Genomic DNA, 27,610 nt, shown 5'->3' with positions numbered 1-27,610 from the left:
AGTGCACGGAGCCTTCTGACCCACCCCGCCGAGGAGACAGACTTCCTGGCTGTTTCCAGGGCGCAGCGCAGAGCCAGGACAGGCAGGGAGTCTGCCTTAGCCCCGCTGTGCTGCTGACCAGGAGCCGCCTGAGGTAAGCCCGTGCCCCAACCTAGAGACCCAACCCTCTGCCCCAGTCCTGAGCCCCCCAAACCCAGAGCCCCCTCCTTCACCCCAAATGTCTCATCTCTGGTCCCACCCCAGAGCCTGCACCCCAACCCCCTGCCCCAGCCCAGAGTCCCCTCCCACGCCCTGAACTCCTCATCCCTTCCCCACCCCAGAGCCTGCACCCACAGCCAGAGCCTGTACCCCCTCCTGCACTCCAACCCCCGCCTCAACCCACAGCCCCCTCCCGCACTCTGAATCCCTCAGTCCCACCCCCCCAGCCTGGAACCCCGTCCTGCATCCCAAACGTCTCATCCCCATCCCCACCCCAGAGCTTGCATTCCCACCCGGAAACCTCACCCCCTTCTGCACTCCAACTCCCTGCCCCAGCCCGGAGCCCACTCCCTCACCCTGAACCCGTCATTTCTGGCCCCACCCTGGAGCCCGCTCCCCCAGTTAGAGCTCTCACCCCGTCCTGCACCTCAACCCAGGGCCGACGAGGGGGGGGAAGCCGGGGTCCGGCGGTCCGGAAGGGGGCCTGGGGCCTGGCTTCCCCCGCTCCCTGGTCGTCGGCCCTGTTTAGCCGGTCTGCCCTTGCAGGGGGGGCTGAAAAATTTTTTTTCACCGGGGCCTGAACCCACTCTCGGCGGCCCTGCCTCAACCCCCACCCCAGCTCAGTAAAAGTGAGTGAGGGTGGAGGAGAACGAGCCACGGAGGGAGGGGGAATGTAGTGAGCCTGGGGGCGGGGCCTCAGGGAAGGGGCAGGGCTAGGGTGTTTGGTTTTGTGCAGTTAGAAAGTTGGCAACCCTAAACTCAGTCCTTCCTGAAACCATCTCTCTCCAGTCCCACTTACCTTACCACATTAAATAGGGCTGAATGAAATTCAAAATTCCCTTCTTGTGGAAAATTCCAACATTTGTTCTCATTTGTGGAATGGAAATTCCAAAAAATTGAGATATAGAAATATTGAACTTTTTTTTTCAAGATTTTTCATTGAAACAAAATATTTTGACATTACCAAAATCAAAATGTTTAATTTTTGTTTGTGGCACCTTAGAGACTAACAAATTTATTAGAGCATAAGCTTTCGTGGACTACAGCCCACTTCTTCGGATGCATATAGAATGGAACATATATTGAGGAGATATACATACACACATACAGAGAGCATAAACAGGTGGGAGTTGTCTTACCAACTCTGAGAGGCCAATTAATTAAGAGAAAAAAACTTTTGAAGTGATGATCAAGCTAGCCGAGTACAGACAGTTTGATAAGAAGTGTGAGAATACTTACAAGGGGAGATAGATTCAATGTTTGTAATGGCTCAGCCATTCCCAGTCCTTAGTCAAACCGGAGTTGATTGTGTCTAGTTTGCATATCAATTCTAGCTCAGCAGTCTCTCGTTGGAGTCTGTTTTTGAAGTTTTTCTGTTGTAATATAGCCACCCGCAGGTCTGTCACTGAATGACCAGACAGGTTAAAGTGTTCTCCCACTGGTTTTTGAGTATTTTGATTCCTGATGTCAGATTTGTGTCCATTAATTCTTTTGTTTAGAGACTGTCCGGTTTGACCAATGTACATGGCAGAGGGGCATTGCTGGCACATGATGGCATATATCACATTGGTAGATGTGCAGGTGAACGAGCCCCTGATGGTATGGCTGATGTGATTAGGTCCTATGATGATGTCACTTGAATAGATATGTGGACAGAGTTGGCATTAGGGTTTGTTACAAGGATAGGTTCCTGGGTTAGTGGTTTTGAATCAATTCAGTATTAAACTAAATTTTCCCATTGTGGCACATTGCCTCATTTTAGAAGCCTGGTGGCCCCATTCTCCCCTGTGGGGTAGATGTCACAGCTGGACTACATCTCCCATGAACACCACACAGAACTTGATCAGAGGGAAATCTACATTGCATTATTGGAGATGATGTCCTCCAGAGAGCACAGCCTGTAGGCAATAATGGAGATAAAAACTACAATTCCCATAAGGCCATGTGCTGATAAGGAAATGCAATTTGATGTTTTATTGAACTTAATCAAAACAAAATGTTTTGGGCCAGTTCAACAAAACTAAATATTTCAATTTGAGTCAAAATGATCCAAAATACAATAATTCGTTTAGATTTTTCTAATGGAAAATTGAAATTTTTTGGCAAAATTTCCTACTGAAAATTATGATTTTGTGGAAACTGATTTTTCTGACAGAAAATCATTCTAATGGAAAATTGCTGCCCAGTTCGAACATTAAATGACTAGCAAAGGTCACAAAGTGATTCATTGGTTGGGAATAGAACGCACAACTCCTGACAATTAACTATGGGCTCTAACCACGTGACAACACTTTCCTTCCCATGAGCAGGGTTTTTCTTGCAGTATTTGTGTCTCTGCGAAAATGAGAAAATTCTAGGAATTTTGTAAGAATGCCTCCTATTACAAGATTTCTTTCCAAAGAATATTCAGATAACAACAGGGACAAGTAAATCAGGGCTCCCAGGGGCCTCTTAGGGGTATGTCTACCCTTCAATTAGACACCTGCGGCTAGTCCATGCCAGCTGACTTGGGCTCACAGGGCTTGGGCTAAGGTGCTGTTTAATTGCAGTGTGAACATGTAGCCTGAGTTCTGGGACCCTCATAGGGGCCTCAAGCCCAGGCTGAGTCCAAACATCTATACCACAATTAAAAGCCCCTTAGCCTGAATCAGCAGGCACGGGCCAGCTGTGAGTTTTTAATTGCAGTGTAGACATACCCTAACTCTCCAGGCGCTCCCAAGCACCAGACTTAGGCGATGTCTACACTACCACAGTAAATTGACCTACGCTACGCAACTCCAGCTCCATGAATAATGGAGCTGGAGTTGACGTACCTTAGGTCAAGTTATCGCGGGGTCTACACCGCGGGGTGTCGATGGGATCTCCCGTCAATTTATCTTAATCTTCTCATTGGGGGTAGAGTACGGGGTCGACTGGAAAGCAATCTGATGTCGATTTGGTGGGTCTTCATTAGACCCGTTAAATTGACCGCCGGTGGATCGATCTCAGAGCGTTGATCCCGGCTGTAGTGTAGACATAGCCTTAGACTCAGACTTTAAGGCCAGAAGGAACCATCATGATCATCTAGTCTAACCTCCTGCATGTTGCAGGCCACAGAACTTCACCCGCCCACTCCTATAATAGACCCATAATCTCTGGCTGAATAACTGAAGTCTTCAAATGATAGAGAATCCACTATTTACGCTACCTGCATGTGTGCCATGCAGAGGAAAGCAACCCTGCCCCCCAGGGTCTGCCACAATCTGACCCGGGGAAAAGTCCCTCTTGACTCCAAATATAGTTATCAGTTAGACCCTGAGCATGTGGGCAACACCCACCAGCCAGACACTTGGGAAAGAATTCTCTGTAGTAACTCAGAGCCCTCCCCCTCTAGTGTCTCCTCGTTGGCCATTGGAGGTATTTGCTATTAGCAGCAGTCACAGATCGCCATTGTAGTTAGTCTCATCATATCATCCCCTCCATAAATTTTTCAAACACTCTTGTGCCCATTACTTGTGCAGAGACCTGGCACAGTCTAACCCTAACCGCAGTTTAGAATGCGTGTTCTATGGCTACAGCTGCCCTTTGTTCCTTTTTTCGGGGAACTCTCCGCATTTGGATAGTACTATCCTATCCCCATCTCTTAGGGGCATTAAAACAAACCTTAAACATACTTGGGATTGACCCATGACATTGTACTGCAACTTTTGGCCCTCAGGGCAAAAGTCTCAAAGGTGGTAGTCCTACACACGAGCACCAACCCACAGCTCACAGTCATGGTTTGTTGATTTTGGCTACTGTTATATATTTTTGGCCCGATGCTGACCATGCCCATTTCAATGCCCGTTCCCTGGTTCAGAACTAGACTTGTATTTTGTTTCCGTGTGTTGATCTTTCTTTAGGTTGCTGTATGGCGTCTGTGTTCACTAAGGGGGAAATACTGTCCAAGCTATGCCCAGAAACCCCCCTGGATTTCTGCAGTCTCATGAGGTTACAGGATTGTAGCTGCTGGCAGAATTTGGGCTGCATTATAATTTTATCAGTAGTACTTTAAAATCTATTTCTCCTCTTTGATTTTTTTTAAATAAAAGAAAAATGTGTCTCTCCTACTGAGACAAAAATACTTATATCATTTGAATTCTTGACAAGGTATAACACACACTTCTGTTTTATAGAGCGGTGCAGCTTGACAGCTATTACTAACAGTCAGCAGATCCTTGTAAAAGAGTTCAAAACGAAGTACTATAACCAGATCCAGAATGAAAAACATACAGCTACACCAGTCAGTACAGATCTTGCTGAGTGCTCAAGCAGATTCAAAGAAAGCAGAGAGGAGAATTTCAACCAGTTGTGGCTTACGTTCAATTAACCAATCAGAAAATGCATTACAAATGTGCTCCAGCCAAGAGAAGAACGCGAGGCTTTCCGGCAACTGCTAGCAGTCAGGAAATTGCCCTGTGAGGAAAATTGTGGTTTCTTTAAACTGCTGTCTGCGTACCCACTGCTAGCTAATATAATATTTCAGTTTGGACACGTAAGTGACCACTGTTCTCCAATCCAAACAATGATTAGCTGTGCAGCAAAGTCATAGATCACTAATGCATACAACTCAGGGTTTTCTTTAGGCAAACATGTATGGTAGGCCTTTTACTGTTGCTCTGCTCTTAGTTCAGAGCAGTGATTCTTCAGCTCTCCATTGGTACTTCTGGAGGCTTCCCTCTAAAACTGTAAAAAGAAGAACAGGAGTACTTGTGGCACCTTAGAGACTAACAAATTTATTAGAGCATTTTGCGGATACAGACTAACACGGCTGTTACTCTGAAACTCTAAAACTGTGGTGATCATTTTTCTTTTTAAAGAAAGTCAAAATGTTAATGTTGTGATGATTAGATAGAAAATCCAATTACTCTGCAAACTCTGATAATGTTTTCTACCTGGTCTGTGTATCTACTCTACATTCTTTTAGCACGCCCTTCGTGGTAGTAACGGGCACCACTTGGTGTCCTCAGACCCTAGTGTGACAGTTTCTGTTTTAGTGACTGATTCCATGGACTGTAAGGAGGTTTTATTTAGAAAATTGTCTGTTTTGTGCCTTCCTCATATCAGATGTTTCCGTTTTAAAAGGTATAAAGGTATAAAATTCAGATACTAGCAAGGGTAGCGGGAAGATTGCTTATCTGTGTGAATAACCACTGGAAATTATTCAAAGTGAAAAGATTTTTGAAATCATGTGTGTGATCTATTTATTTCTTGCATGTATGTTACTCAGGTTGGAAAGTAAAATTAAACCACCGGTAGTTTGTTCTTAGCCATTTTCAGCATCCTGATGTCCATGCACCTAGTGAGATGGTACAAGATGATTCAGGTTGTCGGTTCCCCCAAAATTGTTTCTATTGACATTTTCTTAAAACACAGCCTCCTTATTGGGTGTAATATAATTGACAGTGGGCCTGATTCTGAGATTTATTGACTGCCCTCACTTCCCACTGATTGATTTCAGTCAGAATCGAGAGTACTTGGAACCCCTCAGGAAGTGCTCCACACCTTCCAGGATTCGTCTCAGCATGGCTTTAACCTTCATAATATTTTTATTAACAAAATCTGATATCCACAGGAGTGCTTCATACTAAGTTACCCTCAATTTGTTCCTGGTGTGTAAAATGTCAGCAGCCAGTTTTCAGCAGATATGCACAAGAGATATGCCCTTCTTTGCAGTTTTGCTTAGTGGCTCGTCCTGATCTTCGGGGAAGCTCCCAACAACGTGTTGCTTGTATATTGGCTCTAGTGGGATTTTCTCTTTCTTCTGAAAATTGGAAACATTTTGAGACACCTGGTTATAGGCGTAGGAGCTGAAGGCTATTTAATAAAATTAACCTGAGAAGCCACTGGCTGGAAACAGTTTAGCAGAAAGAAAATATAAGGGAGTGGGATGAGAGAGAGAGACCCTGCAGAAGTACTTAGAAAGGGCTGGGACTCAAATTTTTTCCACACTCCTAAAGGAGATTAGTTGTTCCATCATACTTCAATTTTCCATCCTCCTGCATTCCCTGTCCTGTAAGATCAATCCTTCTAATTTAGTAAAATAAGGTATTAAAACATAATTTTTAAAAAGGGTTTTTCCAACACTTACTAGTTTCCTCTCCTACATGAACACACACTGGGGTGTTGAGACAGAGCCCTTCTCTTTTCCCACAGCCTGGGGGGTACTCCTCTATTGGACAGCTGCCACTACTTGGGGATCTAAGAATTGGAGCAGAAATTTGTTGATAGGGTCAAAGGAGGGGGAACTAGAGCTACACCATGACTTTGAATATGGAGCCTCACTTGCTTCTGCGGTCCTCGTCTGTGTTCTGTCCTGTGCTACAACCACGTCAGAGGAGAAATGCCAGAATGTTTTTGAAGAGATGATCTTTTAGAAAATTATGGTCATTTTGGACAAATAACTATGCTTTCCCCAAATGAGTGACTGGTCCTCATCCATCCTCGTTGTGACTCCTCCTTAATCCCTTTGCTTCCTCATCCTTCTTAACAGCTCCTTTCTCGCAAACCTACCACCCATGGACCCATGTTTTCTCTGTGTTAGAGCTGGAGTTCTGATTCTGACCTATTTCTGAGCACCCTGAAACTTTATGGAACAAAGAAGAGAATGATTGTATTATGGAGCCTTATTTTATCTATCTATCTTAGGGTGGTATCACCATAGTATCTGGGGTATAGCTTCACATTTGGAGCAGGGACTTGAACCTAGGTCTCCCAAGTCCCCGATTTAGTGTCCTAACCCTACACACCCTGTCTTGTACAGAGCCTGAGCTTATAGGCATGCTCTGAGCATACTTACAGATCAGGCCTCAATGGACAGAGAGGCAGGGGAGAATGTAGTTTGAGAATTCTGATTCAGAGCTTCTGGGGCTTTGGCTTGTGCTAGGGCTTGGAGATGCTTGTTATGTGAGGTAATGTCAGGACTTAGAGCTTTATGCGTGCCTACTGGTGGAAACTTCAGCTGCTATCTAGACCCATAGTCACCTGCTGAGCAATGGTTTTGAGAATGTCAGTGTCATCTAAATGTTGGACTTAGCCACCTAAAAAAGGCAGGTAGGTACCTAAATACCTTTGTGAACCTGGCCCTTCCATGTGAAATTAATAGCAATAGTGCAGTCCCTCGTGGAGTTTCTGTCACTTCTTCCTTTTCAGAATCCAAACTCTGCTTGGGGTCAGGTTTATGTCTTTGATCTTTGGGGCTATTTTTCTGTAGGGTTAAGAGTTACGAGGGGGGTGTCAGTGTTGTCATTCTCTTATCTCCAGCTCCCTTGAAGATTGTTCTGGGCTTTGTGCTACCAGAAGTTTTCTCTCAGGTTTCATCTGCTGAAGTGGGGAGAGCACCCAGGGTGATCACAAATAGTTCTGTCCCCCTCTCTGAGGACTTCAAAAGAGGAAGCAGACCTCCAGTGGTCTGACCCACATCTTCTGCAGCTCCTCATTGAGAAAGAGAAGGCTGCATGCAGGTCCCTGAAAATCTCTGAGGTGCACAAACTTACAAGCTTTGGGCTTTCCTGTCTGAGGTGTTCCGTGCTCTATGGGAGAAGCCACAGAGCACGCAAGGCTGGAGGATTACTAAGGAGGGAAATCTCAGACTTTATAAAGTAGAGGGGGCCAGGGAGTGAGGGAAGACAAGGAAAAAAACCTTATTCAGTTCAGATAAGCATTTGAGGTTCGTCCATCACGGTTAGGGATTCTAGCATACAGAGAGAGATATGCAGACACATTACATATGTACAGTGTGTCCTGTTGTTTGATTTATGTGGTGAGTACGTGTTTCTCTTAAATTAGCCTAATGTGCAACCTTGCTTCTTCCTAAGTAGTTGTGACAGGAACTTCAGGGCCAGAGTGTTTAGAATTGCAGATTGTCTGGCAACCCAAATAAATGTTTAATCTTAATATGACAGATTACTTAAGGCTGTCACTCTTTCCAATTACTATGCAAGACTGAACGAATACTGTATAGTAAACTTTGGATTTGACTACAGAAATATACTTGCTCCTGGGCTGAAAGTGTCTCAGCAGAAATGGTTTACAGCATGTCTTTAAAAATTGATTTAAATGTTACATCTATTACTGGTCTTGGCTTTCCAGTATCTGCCATGGGTTATTATAGACAATTGGTTCAGATGTTGTTTAAATGGTGGAAGCTTGCTGGGAAATACAATGGATTTCAACCAATATGCTAATTTTGATATTTTGTCATTTTATAGAATTGTGAACTCAGAGCAAATAATTTTATAATGATTTGCTGATGTAAATGAACTTATAGGGGAAATTCATCCCTGAGGTAACTAAGTTATTTCCACCAGAGTTATGCTAAGAATGAATGTAGCCTATGATTCTTCTTCTTTCTCACTCCTATTATAAAAGAGAAGGGAATAAAAACAATGAACACATTAAAATTCAGGAATCTGGCTATCTTGTAACTGCCTCATTGACATTGTTTTATCCTCCTGCATGGAGTAGGTTACAGTGATCGCAAAGAAAGGTCCTTCTCAGTACGGGTACTTATTAGCAGTAGGCTGCCCCATGTGGATCTATGCGTTATTTAGAGTTTCTTATCTCCTGTTGACTTGTCTCACAACTCTCATGGAGCATTCAGATTGTAACATTTCTTCTTTGACACAATAACAGCCAAACCAGCATCTCTAATCTTGGTTCCAAGTGCACCGTAATATCACCTAGAATAGGTTTGATGGCCAGCCACACTGTAACAGCTTTCCTAAGCAAAGGTTGTGTCCTGGCATGGAGTGATCTTTGCCTTCTCTCTTCCTGCTGACCCCTGTCTGCCGCTACTTAGATAGCAGCTTCCTACTGTTTTTAAGGTTAAAGGGGAACAGGTAAAGACATGCACTTTACTCAGTGGCCAATGGGGTAGGGTAAGGCCCAGTGTGTTATTTCTTGCATGGGAGAAAGGGATGGGGATAGGGAGCAGGCAGAGTGTGATGGAGAAGGGACCAGGAAAGATGGAGCAAACAAGGCCAGATCAATCCAATACACACTCATAGCCCTAAAATGTAATTGTCCTCTCGCTGGTCTTCATCTTTTAGTCTCAATGCACTGGTGCTGCCCAGGGATCAAAGGTTGCAAATCCCTATCTTTTCCCAGAGCTATCCTTAGCCAGTTCTGTAGTTCCTACTCCATCCACAAGCTCTTCATTCCTGCCACTTCTCACGGGCACACCACTTCTCCACTGGGAACACATGGGACAGAGCAGTAGCTCCTCTCCTGGGCCAACCAGCATAGCTGTGACTGCTGTAGATGCTAGCTGGCTGGTTGGCCAGGCAGCCACTACAAAGGGTGATCCTGCCCATCTGACTCCTCTCATTGATCTGGACACAGTGGTCAAGGACAGGGCCGGCTCCAGGGTTTTTGCCGCCCCAAGCGGCAGGAAAAAAGAAAAGAAGCCGCGATCGCGATCGGCAGCACTTCGGCGGCAGCTGTACTGAGGGACCCACCGCCGAATTGCCACCGAAGAGCCAGACGTGCCGCCCCTTTCCGTTGGCTGCCCCAAGCACCTGCTTGCTGCGCTGATGCCTGGAGCTGGCCCTGGTCAAGGAGAACAAACACGGGGGGTGGATTTTAAGCAGCAGGCCACAATTTTATTAAATGTAAAACGAGGAGGGCGCTACCTATCCTGTCACCCAGACTCTCACATATCAGGCATTCTAAGTGGTTCCAATTCAGGTGTTATAGGGCTTCTACCACATAACCTGCAACTTGGGGTGGACCCTCCATAGCTACCCCCAGGGCTCAGCTCACTTTTTTGAGTGCTACCCCACCCCCGCAGCAGAAGGGACAGAAGATATAAAAGGGGGAGACCTTGGCTTGCAAAGGCCACAATGTCTCCCCCATTGCACATCAGCAAAATTCCAGGTCTTTTAGGTCTGGGAACTAAACTGTGCTGGAAAGCAGTGCTGAACTAATATCCTTACCAAGTACTACCATTAATTACTAAATCCTATTCCTGTTTAACTCAAATCTACCTCCAGAATGCTGCAACGAAGGTGAACAGACCTACCAGGCCTATGCCATTTTGCCCCCTACAGAATGAAATAATTCCTTTCTGACTCCAAAACGGGTGATTGGTTAGACCTTCAACATCTGCAAACACAACTCCAAAGCTACCAGTACGGGGGAGGGAGCTGCTGAAAAAGAACATCAGACTGGCCAATGAGTGGCTGGAGACTTGAGGTAGGGGGAGGGAGGGGCTCCCTCTGCATGCCCCAGTGTGTGTTCTCCTACCCTTACCAATAGCCCCTTCACCAATGGCCCCATCAAGTTTTCCACCTATTGAGGTTGGTGGGTGGCACTATTGTTGTTGTTGTTCTGCTTGCCAGCTGTCTAATAGTCATTGTTTATTGTTCCCTTGTTTATAAAAAAGTCTTCAGTCATCCAGTCAGGCAGCAGAAATACTACCACCTGCCCAGTCACAGCTCACGAACAATGAATTGCAGATCTTTGAGGTGAACTGATTGGAGACACCTCATAGGCTGAGATTTTTCATCTGAACTGATCATTGAATTGTAGCAAGTCGCAAATCGATTAGTAGAGATCAGAGCGTGCTCTTGAATGATCCCTGCTCAGAAAAGAAGGGCAATATTTGCACCTGTTATCATTATTTGTACTGTGGAAATGCCTAGCGCCTTAGTCATGGGCCAGGACTCTATTCTAATAATTTGATCAAGGGCCTTCTCTTTACATGCAAACTCAAGAGAAGAGCTCTAAGAAGGAGAGCATCAGAGTTCTGTTTCACTACAGATTGGTTTAATTATTCAGATATTAGCAGCTTTATTGTTCATTTGGCAGAGTCTGATTTTTGTTGACATCTGTCATGCCAACATCTCTCAACTGCTTGAGTGAGATTTCTCTGTAGCCAATGGAGTTTGAAAAAAGTCAATTATTGGATCCTTCTTGTCCTGATAGTTTGCTTAATTGTTTTTTTTTTTTTAATTTCAGTTATGATCAGTGTTGGCAATTCTTGTACATTTTCATTTTTTGCAGCTATGTTCCTTTTCTGTTGCTTCAGTGATTTACTTGGATGATGTCTATTTCAGAATGGCTCTGTGGGCCAAATTTTGCATTTAGTTACTCTGGTATAAATCAGGAGTGCCCCAGACTTACGCCAGCGTAGGTAAGACCAGAGGTTTGTTCTAGAAGTACTTAAAACTTAAAAAAATATAGACATGAAAGAATAAAAAGAATGTGATGCAGCTCTATCCTCAGAAAGAGCGAGGAGTACTTGTGGCACCTTAGAGACTAACAAATTTATTTGGGCACAAGCTTTCGTGGGCTAAAACCCACTTCATCGGATGCATGCAGTGGAAAATACAGTAGGAAGATATATATACACAGAGAATGTGAAAAAATGGGTGTTGCCATACCAACTCTAACTAGACTAATCAATTAAGATGGGCTATTATCAGCAGGAGATAATCCGTAGTGATAATCAGGATGGCCCATTTCCAACAGTTGACAAGAAGGTGTGAGTAACAGTAGGGGGAAAAATAGCATGGGGAAATAGTTTTTACTTTGTGTATTGACCCATCCACTCCCAGTCTTTATTCAAGCCTAATTTAATGGTGTCCAGAAAACCTGGTGGGCAGACACTGGCAGATCAGCAGTTAGGAGGGGTTTGGAGGGTTATTTGTGTGGAGGATAGGATGGGATAAGAAGTTGAAGCTGATCATACTAGTTTTCAGACCTGCAGTGTAGTTTATTGAAGGAAAATATTTTAATGCCTGATGGTCAGATTAGAAATGTTGAGGCAGCACAGTCTAGTGGATAGAATACGAGACTGAGAGTTCGGAGGCCTGGATCCTATATGCAACTCTGCCACTGGTCTTGAGCAAATCACTCTCCCGCTTTGTGCCTCAGTTTCCCCATCCTTGTAAAGTGCATGGTACGCCAATGGAGCTTTTCACATGGCTAAGTATTTATTAGTGAAGGAAAAAAGTTGCGTCAAGGAGGAAGATTTTATTTTAAAAAATGAACAATACAGTGATAAAGAGCAACCTTAGAGTAAGTATGTTATCTGTTCCAGTTGTTTTTATTGTTAGTATGCATACAAACTCCAGAACCACAGAACTATTGTGCATGTAATCTTCCTTTTGGCACTGCCTAAGTGGGAAGTAAGCCATTGTTGATAGGGTGATAGCACTGCCCCTGGGGGCATTCAGAGCATTGTGAGAGAACAGCACTAGTGTCCTCTAGTTTATCCTTCCCCCACCCCGTAGGTGATTTTTATGCTGTCCTGGAAAGAGGACTGGAGTACTTTGCCTTTAAGAAGAGATCTTGATTACACTGCCATAAATTGTTTTGTTGTTAGCTTTTTGTATCACTAAAAGGCCAACATAATATTGAACTTTCTACCAGGCACAGTGTTGTCAAAGATATTTTATCCATTTTATCTCCCTTTCATAAAGACTGACATTGGCATGCAACTTTTGTTTAACGCACTGTTTAGAAACTTTCATATTAAGATTATAAAGCCTAATTTGCTAATCTTTTCCCCTATAATCCCTAGAAAAAAGAACAGCTGCACTACCAAAAACATGCTATTTACACATGATCTGTTTGCCCGGGCCCGGGCAGCCTGCAAAGTTCCAAAGATCAAAGTTTAAAAAAAAGTGTCAATCCTTTATAATTCCTTGAGTTTAAGTATACGATACCACAAAATCTGTACTTACAGCTGATAAATATTTCTGCTGAGTACCGGTCTGCTGCGTGTGTGGGTGTAGTCTCCTGGTACTATAGCTTTAACTCAAGGCAGTTTGATAACCATAAAGTAAGGTAAGACAAACAAAACTCAATATTTAATTGTAATGAAATATTTGTCTGGTTTCTCCGTCATTCCTTTTAAATTTAAACAAACCATGTTCGGGATTTTCTTTTTCTTGAATGAAATGTTTTTGCAAAGGGCAGTTAGTTTTTTTTTTTTTTTTTTTTTTAACTGCCTACGTGGGAAAACTAGCACATTTGTTTAAGGATAAACTGGGAAGTCTGTGGTTTTCACCATGCACATTTTGAATAATATTTATACAGACGATTATTTAATAGAGCTTATAAATATTTATCATATGCTGCAGCCCTTTGATCATAAGTACTTGTTTCAAAAGCTGTCCTGTCCCTCCTGTGACTCATGAAGGAGGAGGCGATTGGTGCCTTATTACTCTGAAAGGCTGTTGGCTCAATGGCCTGTTAATGGGCCATCCTGATTATCACTACAAAAATTTTTTTTTTCTCCTGCTGATAATAGCCCACCTTAATCAATTAGAGTTGGTATGGCAACACTCATTTTTTCATATTGTGTGTGTGTGTGTGTGTGGTGTGTGTGTGTGTGTGTGTGTATGTATGTATATATAATACACACACACACACACAGAATATGGATATAACGCTTTACTGCGTTAAATCCAAATTCGTGTTATATCGGGTCGCGTTATATCGGGGTAGAGAGAGAGTGTGTGTGTGTGTGTGTGTGTGTGTGTGTGTGTATATATATACACACGCACATCTCTACCCCAATATAACATGACCCGATATAACACGAATTTGGATATAACGCGGTAAAGCAGTGCTCCGGGCGGGGGGGGCTGCGCACTTCGGCGGATCAAAGCAAGTTCGATATAATGCGGTTTCACCTATAATGCGGTAAGATTTTTTTTGGCTCCTGAGGACAGCGTTATATCGGGGTAGAGGTGTGTGTGTATATATATATATAATATAATATAATCTTCCTACTGTATTTTCCACTGCATGCATCTGATGAAGTGGGCTTTAGCCCACGAAAGTTTACGCTCAAATAAATTTGTTAGTCTCTAAGGTGCCACAAGTACTCCTCGTTCCTTTTGTATCGCAGTGACACTGTCAGTTTGGTAGCTCCTTCTTTTTTCCTCATATCTGGTGTTCCTATTTTTCTGCTTGCAAAGTCCAAATAATAACATCAAAGGCCCGAATTCTGCGTGAGTAGAGCTCCACTGAAGTCGAGGCTGTTGCACACAGCAGCAGGAAAATACCTGCTTGGAGCCCATTGTATGATGGGGGCTAGAGGCCTCAATGTTCTTGTGCCACAAGGTGCAGAGGCATCCTCTGCTCAGAGTGAACCAGGGGGTTAATCTCGGCTCAGCTTCTCTCTCTCCTGGCACATGTGCGCAAGCAAAGAACTGCAAATTGGGTGTGTGGGAAACGGTGAGTCAAATGACCTGTGGGGGAAAGCTGGGCTCCACCGCCAGGAGTCATAGCAGTGGGTTGAACACCAAGATGAGGAGTTTTGTTTCCTTTTCAGCTTCCGTTATTGTATTTTGCTTCTTATTATTGACATTATTCCTGAGGAAAAGACCTTGCTGACTGTATCTGTGTCTTTTCTGCTGTATCATGCTCCTGCTTACTCTGTTTTCCTCAGAATCAGGGTGGATAAAAATTGATTTTTTTTAAATAAAAAAATTGGACTTTTATTTTACATGAGATTTTTTTAAAATTTAAATTAAATACAGATATATTTGTTTAAAAAAACCTTAACATTAAATTGACAATCATGTTAAGATCTAAACTACTTATAAAAGAGTAGTCATTTAAATTAAATACAAAAAAATAATAAGCAGCACATGTTTGCTGTCACCTTTTAAAGAAAGTCAAACTGCTGAACTGGTGGAAGTTACTGGCTAAAGGCCTTGAACCAGGGCTTGTTGAGGAGCTAAAGGAGATTTGGACAGCAGTAGCTTCTTCTGCAGATGGAAAGAGAATATTTTCTTCCTTTCAGTTTATTCAATTAGTTCAGTTCAATAACTAGTTTATACAAAAATAAGAAACCACTTGGCAGTTGAAAAAGCAAAAAAGCTTGTAATTCCTCTTCCAATTGATGAATAAAAACTAGCTATGAGAGGATGAGTTTGAAAATCTTAAAGGACATGATGTCAAGAAACAATCAGTTCAATTAACTAGCTATCGATAATACTTTCGTTGTTTAATAAATCAGTTTTAAATACAAAATATTTTTATAAACTTTGTTCCCTATGTATCCAGCACATTTAAGGTATTTTTATTTAACTAATTAAAAACAAATGTAAAATTCAGTTTTTGTGCATTTTAGTTGATTTGAATTTCCATCCAAATAGAGCTTGACACAATCACAAGTAAAAAATTAATAATCTAATAAATAAGGAATGCGTCATTTACCATTTTCTAATGTAATACAAAATGTAAAAATTAAAAATTTGAATAGAGTAAATTAAGCTATTAGTTGCATAAATAAACATATATAGATACATTATATATTCCTGGGTAGCAAAAAGAAGCATCAAATTTAGTGTAAAGGCTATATTTTGTTGCAAATCAGCACGTTTTAATGGTTACCAACCAATGACAATCAAGTTTTCTTTAGCCAAATAACTAAAAAGTACAAATGCAAACCATGAGTAAAATCGAAGCAACGTTTTCTGCTTGCCAATTTAAATCATAATCAAAATAGGTGAATTAAATGGCTTCGGTTTAAATCAGTCCACCCTGTTCAGAATCATATTAACTGCAACAAGTCTAAAATAGCAACCTGATTAATAGAAAAGAGGGAAGAAAGTATTTGTTGCATAAATTACATAGAGAACTTGCATTTCGGGTTCCAAGCCATGAAGTTTGGATTGGGATCCACCTCTGGCTCTGAACTTACTTGGATCTAGTGTTATGAGTCCTGGTTCAGAATCCTTTCTGGTAACAAGGGATTATTTTGTAAACAAAATTGAACACATGCTTTCTCTCTTTAACTTTATGATAAAACACGTGGGCCAAGTCCTTTCTACCACCCTCTCTGTTGAGGTTTTAGTTTTGCAGGGATTTGGGCTGTTCACCAGAGACCCCAGTCAGTGACATTTGTGATGAAGAGATAACCGTGCTTTCTTGTGGATCCAGATGACATGTAGGTGTACTAGATCATGTTGCAGAGAAGTTGTCCTTTGAACAAGCTCAATGGCTCAGAATGCCTTTGTTGCAAGTGATAGGTTTGAAAAAAAGGTTAATGTTTAATGTTAGTTTATTTTTATTGCAAAATATTAAGTTACTGCTCCTAAAAGTTTAATCAAGAGTCATTACTCAGAGAAAGAAGAGTAAAAAGAGATGAGGAATTTGTCTTTCAGGAGTCTGCTAATTGACTTACTCTTGGTGACTGTCAATCAAATTGCAGAAGTCAAACAGTGTTTGTTCATAGACTGTAATATATACTGTATAGATACATAAATAATCTGTTGCTCACATGGCCACACGCACATTGCCCTTGTTGCTTAGTAAGGGAAAAAGGAAAGTAAACGTTATATGGGTTGACTGGGTTCCAGTTTTCAAATGCTTGTGGTAAGACTCCATTGCAAAGCCATAATTTTAAGTGCTGAGTAGTGATGTACTATATAGCTTAATTCTCTAACACAGGGGTTGGCAACATTTCAGAAGCGGTGTGCCGAGTCTTCATTTATTCACTCTAATTTAAGGTTTTGTGTGCCAGTCATACATGTTAATGTTTTTAGAAGGTCTCTTTCTAGAAGTCTATAATATATAACTAAACTATTGTTGTATGTAAAGTAAATAAGGTTTTTAAAATGTTTAAGAAGCTTCATTTAAAATTAAATTAAAATGCAGAGCCCCCCGGACCGGTGGCCAGGACCCAGGCAGTGTGAGTGCCACTGAAAATCAGCTTGCGTGCCGCCTTTGGCACACGTGCCATAGGTTGCCTACCCCTGCTCTAACAGCTGTTAAAATTGCCCTCTGTGTAGCCAAAAACATTAAGGATCTAAAATCAAGGCTGCCATATATGGAAGAGGAATAAAAAATTAGAAGTAGTTCTCTCTCTCTCTCTCTCTCTCTCTCTGTGTGTGTGTGTGTGTGTGTGTGTGTGTGTGTGTGTGTGTAAAGTATTTTTTTATTTCCATATTCTGTGAAAGACCTTAAAAACACCATTTTTCTATGTTAAAAATAAAATCCAGTTAGTTACTTTTCTCATGGTTCTTTCTTTTTTTTTTAAATGAGTCACCAGTCAGAGGCAGTGTCAAAATAAAGAGAAACAGAGGGAAATACACGAGATAATAGCCAGAACAGTGTAGTTAGTGATAGTTCTAACAAGTAGTTATCAACATTTGCAGCCAACTTTCTAAACTTTATTTTAGGAAAGCAAGTGTGAAATCACAATGGGAACATTATCTTATGTAGATGATGCCTAACAATCCAATCAACAGTCAAGAAATAAATTGCGGCGCAGGATACAAATGGTTGTAATGGGCATCCCCGGACTGGTATAGAGGTAGTAATAATTACTGGAGTCCGTGAATGTGACCTCTGTAATCTGACAGAGATATTAATCTGTGTCACCCTGACCTGGTTCATGTGACTAGGGCCAGGAAATAAGAGTACTGGTAAGAAACTTGAGTTTATATCTCAGATTGTTGTTAGAGCAGACCAAAGGCATATAGCCACCCTTATTACATTTTACCAATCTTTACCTGAACAACTGAGCTTGCATAAGAAGACCATTGTTCAGTAGTGCCTGTGCTCCCCCTGCCCAGTGGAACTCAAAAATCAACCGCAGGTAGCAGATAGTGAGGCAGATAGTCCCCAGTCACTTATTTCATGTCTTAGTGAATTTTCTTAGAAAACAAGCATATTTATTGGTAGGACCCTACCAAATTCATGGTCCATTTTGGTCAATGTCACCGTCATAGGATTGGAAAAATAAATTTCATGATTTCAGCTATTTAAATCTGAAATGTCAGTGTTGTAATTGTAGGGGATCCTGACCCAAATTGGGGGTCCTGACCCAAAAAGGAGTTGCGGGGTGGGGTCGCAAGGTTATCGTAGGGAGGTTTGCGGTACTGCTACCCTTACTTCTATGCTGTTGCTGGCGGCGGCTTTGCCTTCAGAGCTGGGCATCTGGAGAGTGGTGGCTGCGGTCTGGGATCCCAGCTCTGAAGGCAGAGATGCCGCCAGCAGCAGCGCAGAAGTAAGGATGGCAGGGTATGGTATTGCCATCCTCACTACTGTGCTGCTACCTGCTGAGTTGGGCCCTTAGTCAGCAGCCGTCACTCTCCAGCCACCTAGCTCTGAAGGCAGCAGCGCAGAAGTAAGGGTGGCCTGGTATGGTGTTGCTACTCTTACTTCTTCACTGCTGCTGACATGGCGCTGCCTTCAGAGCTGGGCACCCGGCCAACAACCACCATTCTCCGGCTGCCCAGCTCTAAAGGTAGAGCAGAAGTAAGGGTGGCAATACAGCAACCCCCTTAAAAAACCTTGCGACCCCCCTGCAATTCCCTTTTGGGTCAGGACCCCCAATTTGAGAAACGCTGGTCTCCCCGGTGAAATCTGTATAGCACACAAAAGACCAGATTTCACATCGGGAGACCAGATTTCACGGTCCATGATGCATTTTTCATGGCTGTGAATTTGGTAGGGCCCTACTTATTGGCTGTCCACCCCACCCACATCTGGCCTTTTGAACATCTCACTAGTACCCTCTCACTGGACTCATGAGCCTGTGACCTTCCCCCCATACTCCCTCACCCTGGGAGTTTCTAATCAAGAAATTCCTGATTGGACAATGTTGAATTTTCTTAAGTTGCTGATAATGGCAGATCCAAAACTCTTGTGTTATTGCAGCGCTATCCCATGATGTAACTGCTACTTAGAAGGTCACAAAAGAAGGTCAGAGAAGAAGTGGTGGTGAGATTTGTTAGTTTATATTTAGGCAGGAGTTTACCATCTGAAATTGAGCGAGAACTTGCAACTTGGCACCAACACTACAACCTGCTGTCAGTTTCTGCCTAACTAGTTTCTGGAGTATTGAATAAAATGGGACAGATATGTACAGCCACAACATTGCTCTTCTTTTAACATCTCCTTCAAAGTTGCCTCTGCTGTGATACCTAGAAAAGATTAAAAAATATCTACTTCTGCTTGTTGTTCCTAATTCAGCCACTTCTCTGTGATCCTTTCCTTCTCCTTGTTTGGCTGTTTCCTTACCAAATGCTTAGATTGTGAGCTCTTTGGGGCATGGGCTATTTTTTGAAAAAAATTCATATGTCCCTTACAATCTTGGTTAGGGGCTCCCACAATTGAAGTGATCAATAATAATGGTGACTACATCATACTTTGCTGCTGATTCAGTACGATGCTGACCTAGCCAGCCACACAACATAAACAGGTGCTTTTTTAAGCACAGCAGTACTGTGTTGAAACTCATTCCTGGTGATAGACTGTCCTACACAGATAATCATAGCTTTAAAGATATTTAATTTTAGAAGAAAAGTTCTGGTTTCAGGGGGAAAAAGGTGTAGAAGAACTTGTAAAAACTTATAAAATGTAGTACTCTTTATTTGAACATTGTGAACAAATACACCTCTGTATCCACACCCTGTACACCATTGTAATAATCTTTGTACAAAATATGCCTTGTGAAAACTAGTAACTTGCTATAAATCCATGGGCGTACCATGGATTTATGTAAGGGCAATAAAATATTCTCCGTCTTATTCTCTATCCCTTTTTAAATGATTCCTAACATCCTGTTTGCTTTTTTTGACTGCCGCTGCACACTGCGTGGACGACTTCAGAGAACTATCCACGATGACTCTAAGATCTCTTTCCTGATTAGTTGTAGCTAAATTAGCCCCCATCATATTGTATGTATTGTTGGGTTTATTTTTTCCAATGTGTATTACTTTACATTTATCCACATTAAATTTCATTTGCCATTTTGTTGCCCAATCACTTTCACTTTTTGAAGTTCTTCACAGTCTGCTTTGGTCTTAACTATCTTGAGCAGTTTAGTATCGTCTGCAAACTTTGCCACCTCACTGTTTACCCCTTTCTCCAGATCATTTATGAATAAGTTGAATAGGATTGGCCCTAGGACTGACCCTTGGGGAACACCACTCCATTCTGAAAATTTACCATTTATTCCTACCCTTTGTTCCCTGTCTTTTAACCAGTTCTCAGTCCATGAAAGGATCTTTCAGTAGGCTGTTGTGGTCTTAAGGGAGAGGGCTTTCATCATTTTCAGTATGTCACTGGTTTTTGGAACTGGTTCAGAAGGCACCTGGCCACTGAAGTCCTATTCCTCCAAAGAGTTATAAATACACTTAATTTTAAACATTTGAGTAGTCCTGCTGAGTCCATGGGGGCTACTCACATGCTTAAAGTTGAGCACGTGTGCAGGTCTTTACAGGATTGGGACTTAGCATCTGATTCTACTTCCATTGACTCCCTAAATGCCTGGGACCTGCAGATTGCCCCTCTCTTTGTGCCATACTGCCCCATCTGAGTTAGCAGAGGTGGTCAAACTGGAATCCCCTTGATGTGACAAGAGATGACGCTGCTGGTAGAGTGATCTCCAGGAGGGAACCATGACTTTTTAAGGTTGCTTTCCCCACATTCCAAGGTGTGTTGATCTGTTGACTTTCTGTGCACACTGCAAGGTTGATCTGTTCCTGTGGGCATTTGGGGAGAGTGGGGCTATAATGGTGAAGGATCTCAGGTGGATTGGGCTGGTGCTTTGTGGCTAGATTGTTCTTAAGCGGTCTGGCTGTCTACGTTTATAAAACTGGTGGTGTACTTAAGTGACAGCAGGGTAACTGGAGCTGTTGAGTAGGAGCCTTCATATTAGTCTAATAATCAAAATTAATAAATAATGGTGAGGTAATTTGTAAAAGGGGCTGGAGCTGGATGAAAATGAGCTGGAATCGCAGGCAAGCCATGTAGTTGTGGGGAAAATGTAAAAAGCCGAAGAACCAACAAAATCATGACTGTTAAAATGTGTCTGATGACTTGTATGGACTGTTTTGTTTAATGTCTAGAGAGTTTTTTTGAGCTGATTTTCTTTTTGGGGTGTGTGTGTAATTTTTTAGTATTTGGTTAGTGCCTGCACATGTGCCCAGGGACTATGCTTGACTGCTAGTTTTTGATTTCTGCAAAATGAAAGTTTCAGTCTAATTGTGCAGGTTTCTCTGGTGTGATTTATTATTCATAAAGGCAGCTGGACTTTTAGGTGCTTATCTGAACCTTTGAACCACTTAGTTTCAACTATTATTTGCAATTCTTTCAGCTTGATTGAGATATAAATGCTCACCTGATTGGATGAATGGTCACGTGCCTATCATGCATACTCTTGTTTGCAAATTTTGAAGCTTGCTTTCCAGGAACATTTATGCCACTAAAGCTCAAGTACAGGAATGTTTTCAGAAAAAGAACACAAGCCGTAGGAGGACTGAAGAAGCACATTCATTTAAAAATTATAGTGAAGACTTGAAAAAATTGTTCTGCTCTAATACCAAACAGTCAAAATGTCTACACAGGATCTGCACTTTGTTTTATGTAGTACAACTTTTCATCATCACTGTAAACATCATCACCATAATTATTTATATGTAAAATGCTAATGTGTTTCAAACCAGATTTTTTTTGCTTGTTGCGCTTTTACAGGCTTATTGAAAATGCAGAGTGAGAAGCAGGATCCAGTAAATTACTATATTGGGATTGATGTTGGAACGGCAAGTGTTCGTGCGGCTTTGGTAGACCAATCTGGGACGATAGTGGCACATGCGGATCAGCCAATCCAAATTTGGGAACCCCAACCGGACCACTATGAACAATCCTCTGATGACATCTGGGCTGCTTGTTGCACAGTCACAAAGGTATATGTTGGGGAGTAAAAAAACGGAAGGAATGCATGCTTCAGGCAGTACTTAAACTTCTATAATGAGATGCAGGCTAGCAGTCAGTGCCTTCCACCACCCATTCACTGTGCATGCGCTACTGTATAGTATGGTTGATGATAATTAAAAAAACTTTTTGCACCGAAGTACTTTCTAGATATGGCTGATGTAGTCTCTCAGACACTATCCTCATTTTACAGGTGGGGAACTGGAGGACCAGAGAGGTTGCATGACTTGTCTAAGGTCACAAATTAATCTGAAACAATTGGAAATAGAAGCCAGGGTGTTAAGATCAGTGGGAGCTCCATCACTGACTTCAGTGAGCATAGGATCCGGTCCCAGATTTCCTGATTCATTGGTCTGAGCCTTATCCACAATTATTTGCAGTGTTTTCGTAGCTGTGTATGTCCCAGGATATGAGAGAGACAAGGTCGACATGGTAAGATCTTTTAATGGACCAGCATCTATTAATGAAAGAGACAAACTTCCAGGCTTCACAGAGCTCTTCTTCAGGTCCTGTGGCGCTTGAAAGCTTGTGTCTTTCACCACCAGAAGCTGGTCCAATAAAAGATATTACCTCACCCCTCTTGTTTCTCCCTTATCCGCAAGACCATCCTCCCTTTTGGAAGTCAAGGGTACTCAAAACCTACTGGCATGTACAAGTGAATTGATGCACTGCAGTGAGCAACTGCACTGCACTGGGGCCCCAAAGGAGCTCATTATTAAGCTGTTGAGGGAGAGCTGAGACACTGTAAGCTCTTTGGGGCAGGGATGGTGCTTAGTACACTGAGCTCCTGATCCTGACTGAGGTCTCTGGGCACGACTATAATACAAATGTGAAGAAATACAGGGACAAAAATAGCCCCAGTACTGGCATCTGGGTCATTGATTCACCTATTGTGAAACTGAAATAAACCTTACTATGCTGAATATATAAGGGATCACCTCTCCCTCTCTTCTCTTGTATCTATGAGGCAGGAATCTTAATTTATACATCCCCTTAGTAAAAGTGTACGGTGACCTTGATTGGCAGTGAATGTAAAAAGGCAGTTTTGTCGTCCTCAAAAATGCCGCAATCTTAGACTGCTCTGTGCTCCGAGGTTGGCTCTTTAAATATTCATAAGATGCCTGGTAATTTGCAGATGGACAGTTCACCATTCCCTTGTTATTGATCAGCCTTTTCAAACATTAATGAGCCTGGCTCTGCAGCAAGTGCCCTGATATGAATAAGATGGAGGGGGAGAGGGAAGAGTGGCTAGCTGGATAAGCAAAGCAGCCCTTTTACTCTGCCTGGTTAATTTTCTCTGTCTTTATAAATTGATTTGCTGTTGCATTCATGTTTCCTTTTACCCCTAAAATATCTTCTCTTAGTACTAGAGACCTTGCAAATCCTGTTATAGGGGAGTGGGTGTGATTTCTTACTACCAAACAGCTCTGAAGAAAATATTTTTCAATACAGTGCTAACTAAACAGTGATTTTTTTTTTATTGTCACCAAGCAGTAACAATGTATCACTTTTTGGGTATGTCTACACAGCATTTCAACACCCACCGCTGATCCAGGTCAGCTGACCCGGGCTAGGGCTGTGGGGTTGTAAAATTGCTGTGTGGGTGTTCAGGCTAGGGTAAGATCCCGGGATCTGAGATCCTTCCCACTTGCGTCGTCCCAGAGCCTGAGCCCCCATGTTCACATAGCAGGCTTACAGCTTCACAGCCCAAGCCTTGTGAGCCCAAGTCAGCTGAGCCGGGCCAGCAGAAGGTGGTTAATTGCTATGTAGACATACCCATAATTACCTCCTAGGAAGCTTAGCAACCTCACTTGCCAGTTAGTCAGCGTGGGTGCCTTTTTTCCCTCTCTCTCTTTGCAATACCACAAGCAAGCCACAAAGTTCAGAGCTTCCATAAGATCTGGGATCAGCGAGTTCCAGGGTTTTAACTGAGGCCTATTTCTGCTGGGTAGCCTTTCAAAGGCAATGTGCAGAGCAGTGATATTAGTCCTAGTATCAGGGCCGGCTCTAACTTTTTTGCTGCCCCAAGCAGCAAAAAAAAGCCCCGCCCCGCCGAGCCCCCCCCCCCCCGAGCGCCACGCCGCCGAAGCCCGCCCCCCGCGCCGCGCCGCCGGAGCGCCCCCCTCCCCCGCCACCCCAAGATTGGCCGCCCCTTACCAGGTGCCGCCCCAAGCATGTGCTTGGTTGCCTGGTGCCTGGAGCCAGCCCTGCCTAGTATACGCTTAAGACCAATTTTACAGGCAGTCTTCTAGGATATTTAATTGTCATAAGATGCCAAGTAAGGTTAAAAACAAAAACTCCCTGACATGTTTTGCCCCAGAAGTGGCGCAGAGAATCAGAGCTTTAGAGGCCCTGGTCTAGATGAAATGCTCACCCCCAAACCTGTGCCTGAACCGCACACCTAATTCAACCCAAACCTTTCAGAAAGAAGATAAAATTAACATAACGTGTTTCCCATTATTTTTCCTTTTTTGCCCCCCTGAGCTTCCTGCTTCCAACCAGAACTGTAAGAACCAGGACTGAGAGCCTGCAAGAGAGGTTTTCATGAGACTGAGTCCCAATTTTTCAGACCAAAGAGGCTTGCATAATTTGTATACATTTTGGGTTAGCATCCAGATTTTTAGGTGCTTAAGCAAACTGAATCTCAGAAGGTTTTGAGCTTGACTCATCACTGTTTATAATTCCAGTTTATAACCTTTTGTCTGTAAAGCATTAGCATGTGCATGCATCTGGGCATATTTGTATCTAAGAACTTCTTGTGTATGTTCACAGAAAGTCATCCAACAAGTAGATGTTGCCTGGATTCGAGGGCTCGGTTTTGATGCTACGTGTTCACTTGTTGTTGTGGATAAGCAGTTTCAGCCCTTGGCAGTTAATTATGAAGGTAAGACCCCAGCACAGAAACCAAGTTTGGCATGGGTATTTTGCTACTGCCTTTAGTGGAGCCAGGATTTTACCATAATGTCCTGTGTAGGGGCCAAATCCTGTAGACATGGGTCTGTATGAGAAGCCCCCTTGAGGTACACAGATCTCCTAAGAACATTAGTTCTCTCTAGATTTTCATCATTTCAGTTGTAATGCCAGATACAAACTGAGATCAGAACCACTCTGCATATGCCTACGCAGCAAAGGAAAACTCACACCTGGCCTGTGCCATTGACTTGGGCTCACAGGGTTTTGGCTGCGGGGCTCTTTCATTGCAGGGTAGACTTCTTGGTTCTGGTACCTTCCCTCGCTGCAGGGTCACCTAGAGCCCAGGAGCCAGCCCGAGCCCAGAAGCCTACATAGCAATGAAACAGGCCCGAGCCCGAGTTGGCTAGCATGGGTTTTAAACATACCCTTAGGGCATGGGTTCTCAAACTGGGGGTCGGGACCCCTCATGGGGTCACGAGGTTATTACATGGTCAGTCACGAGCTGCCAGCCTCCACCCTAAACCCCGCTTTGCCTCCAGCATTTATAATGGTGTTAAATATACAAAAAAGTGTTTTTAATTTATAAAGGGGGGTCGCGCTCAGACGCTTGCTATGTGAAAGGGGTCACCAGTACAAAAGTTTGAGAACCACTGCCTTAGGGTTTGGATAAATATCAGTCATCCTGATATAGCATTCACTCAGCTCACCTCTGATATACTATTTATTCCTATGAGAAAGCTAGGTTCGAAACAACTTCTTTGTTCTAAACAAGTTCCCCCCCAAACTGAACTAACCACTGATTTTTAAAAACACGTAAATGATGGCTTTCCAAGAGAACTGAATAATGTGGTACTAGCACATTTTAGCCGTGTAGGTTAGGAATCACTGTAGGGGCCTGTCACGGTGGTGGAGGAAGGAATAGGCTTTGCCTGGGCATCTTCTGCACTTGTGAGACTGAGATACTATTTCTGGCTAATTCAATGTCAAACGTTTAGGAGTAAAGTGCCCGTTAGATTAGAGAAGTAGTACGTTGAGCCCCTGTGCCGCCACAGCTAACGGTCAGCACAATGCTTTTTAGAATTTTAATTTTCCATTCATTTTTGAATAAATTGTTTCAGAAGAATCAGCACAAGCTGATCTGGGTAATGAGGATAGTTTGTGAATTCTTAATTAAGATTTGATATGTACAGCAATCAATAATTATAGTCACAGCCACAATAGTCCCTTTCTACTCTAAGGCCTATTAGTCACCCCTTTTACCTTTGTCAAAATAGCTCCTTTGCCCTAAAATCTCTCCTGCTAAATTTTAGCCTAGGTTTTTGTTTTGTTTGTTTGTGTGTGTGTGTGTGTGTGTGTGTGTGTGTGTGTGTCCCAGATCATTTGTGGGTGTTCCAACCTGTGTCAGCTCTTTTTTGGCCATCCATAACTCAGATTTGATTCCGACTTGTTATTCACTTGAGTTTCCAGGAGCAGGGGCAAAACCAAAATAGATTTTGTGACTGTACGCAATTTTGTCCTCAAATAAAAAGTATATAATCCATGGAATTCTCTAATGTTAGTACCTGCCTGTGTGGCTCCAGTGCATTTTTCAGCCAGCCTCACAGTTTTAACGTTGAGTTGAATTTATGTCAGGAATATTAATGTGCATCACATTTGTGGCTCTCCTTAGTCTGCACTTTGGGGATCAAGTATACATCATTGGCCATTTACCTGAACACACAATGGTATCAGCAACTGATAGAAGCTGGGAGTGTTGGATTATTACCTTTTGCCTATCTAACATGCCCTCTGTAGGTTGATTTAGATAAGGTATTCTTCACTTCTTCTTCTAAAGTGTTTGTAGTCTTGCCGAGGGTGTTGCTATCCATCTCCAAAGTGAATGCATTTCAGCAAATTATCTCTCTTATTTTTTTTTGAGCGGGCTGTGGGTGATGCTTCTCACAACAATGAAGCATTGGGAAAGAGTCTCTGTAGGTGTCTAGCTGAGTTATAGAATCATAGAAATGTAGGGCTGGAAGGGATCTTGAGAGGTCATCTAGCCCAGCCCCCAGCACAGAGCCAGGAAAGAGTACACTCGAGCCATCCCTGACAAGTGTTTGTCTAACCTGTTCTTATAAATCTCTAATGACTGGGATTCTGCAGTCTCCACTGGAAGCCTATTCCAATCCTTAACTATCCTTATAGTTAGAAAGATTGTCTTAACATCTAACTTAAATCTCCCTTGCTGCAGATTAAGCTCAGTACTACTTGTCCTACCTTCAATGGATATGGAGAACAATGATCACAGTCTTCTTTATAACCTGTCTCAACAGATTTGAAGTCTATCAGCTTTTCTTTTCTCAGGACTAACATGGCCAGTTTTTGTAACCTTTCCTCATAGGTCAGGTTTTCTAAACTTTTTATCATGTTTTTGCTCTCTTCTGGACTCTCTCTCTGATTTGTCCATATCTTTCCTAACATGTGGCATCCAGAATGAGACACAGTACTCCATCTGAGGACTGACCAGTGCTTAGTACAGTGGGACAGTTACCCCCCATGGCTCACATATGGCACTCCTACTAATACAACCCAGAATGCAATTAGCCTTTTTCGCAGCTGCACAGGAGCGCCGCCAGCTTTTTTGCCGCCCTAGGCGGCGGAAGGCCCGCCCCCGAAATGCCGCTCCCGACAGAGGCGGTGGAAGGTCCCGCCCCCGAAATGCCGACGACGACCGGGGCGGCCGAAGATCCGGCCGCCGCAGTCGCCCCCCTCAAAGATTAGTGCCCTAGGCGACCGCCTACGTCGTCTAATGGGT

General features: G+C 42.9%; 1 protein-coding gene across 3 annotated transcripts in view; it reads left to right on the top strand.

Annotated features, from left to right (window-relative positions):
* FGGY (FGGY carbohydrate kinase domain containing) overlaps positions 1-27,610 on the top strand; it is a 336,672-nt gene that overhangs the window by 135,691 nt on the left and 173,371 nt on the right. Inside the window, exons 1-3 of one of the 3 annotated variants that reach the window (XM_054038430.1) lie at positions 4,612-4,711; positions 21,664-21,875; positions 24,676-24,787. In XM_054038430.1, the coding sequence (XP_053894405.1) occupies positions 21,675-21,875; positions 24,676-24,787 (313 nt within the window). In that variant the 5' untranslated portion in view covers positions 4,612-4,711; positions 21,664-21,674. Of the gene's footprint in view, positions 1-4,611; positions 4,712-12,895; positions 13,009-21,663; positions 21,876-24,675; positions 24,788-27,610 lie in introns of those variants that run through there. The other 2 variants (XM_054038429.1, XM_054038431.1) reach the window with 2 other exon arrangements.

This window comes from Malaclemys terrapin, chromosome 8, assembly GCF_027887155.1.
Source record: "Malaclemys terrapin pileata isolate rMalTer1 chromosome 8, rMalTer1.hap1, whole genome shotgun sequence".
In the NCBI taxonomy this organism is placed as follows: domain Eukaryota; kingdom Metazoa; phylum Chordata; order Testudines; family Emydidae; genus Malaclemys; species Malaclemys terrapin.
The sequence above is the reverse complement of the archived record's forward strand: the minus strand, read 5'-3'. Positions and strand labels throughout refer to the sequence as shown.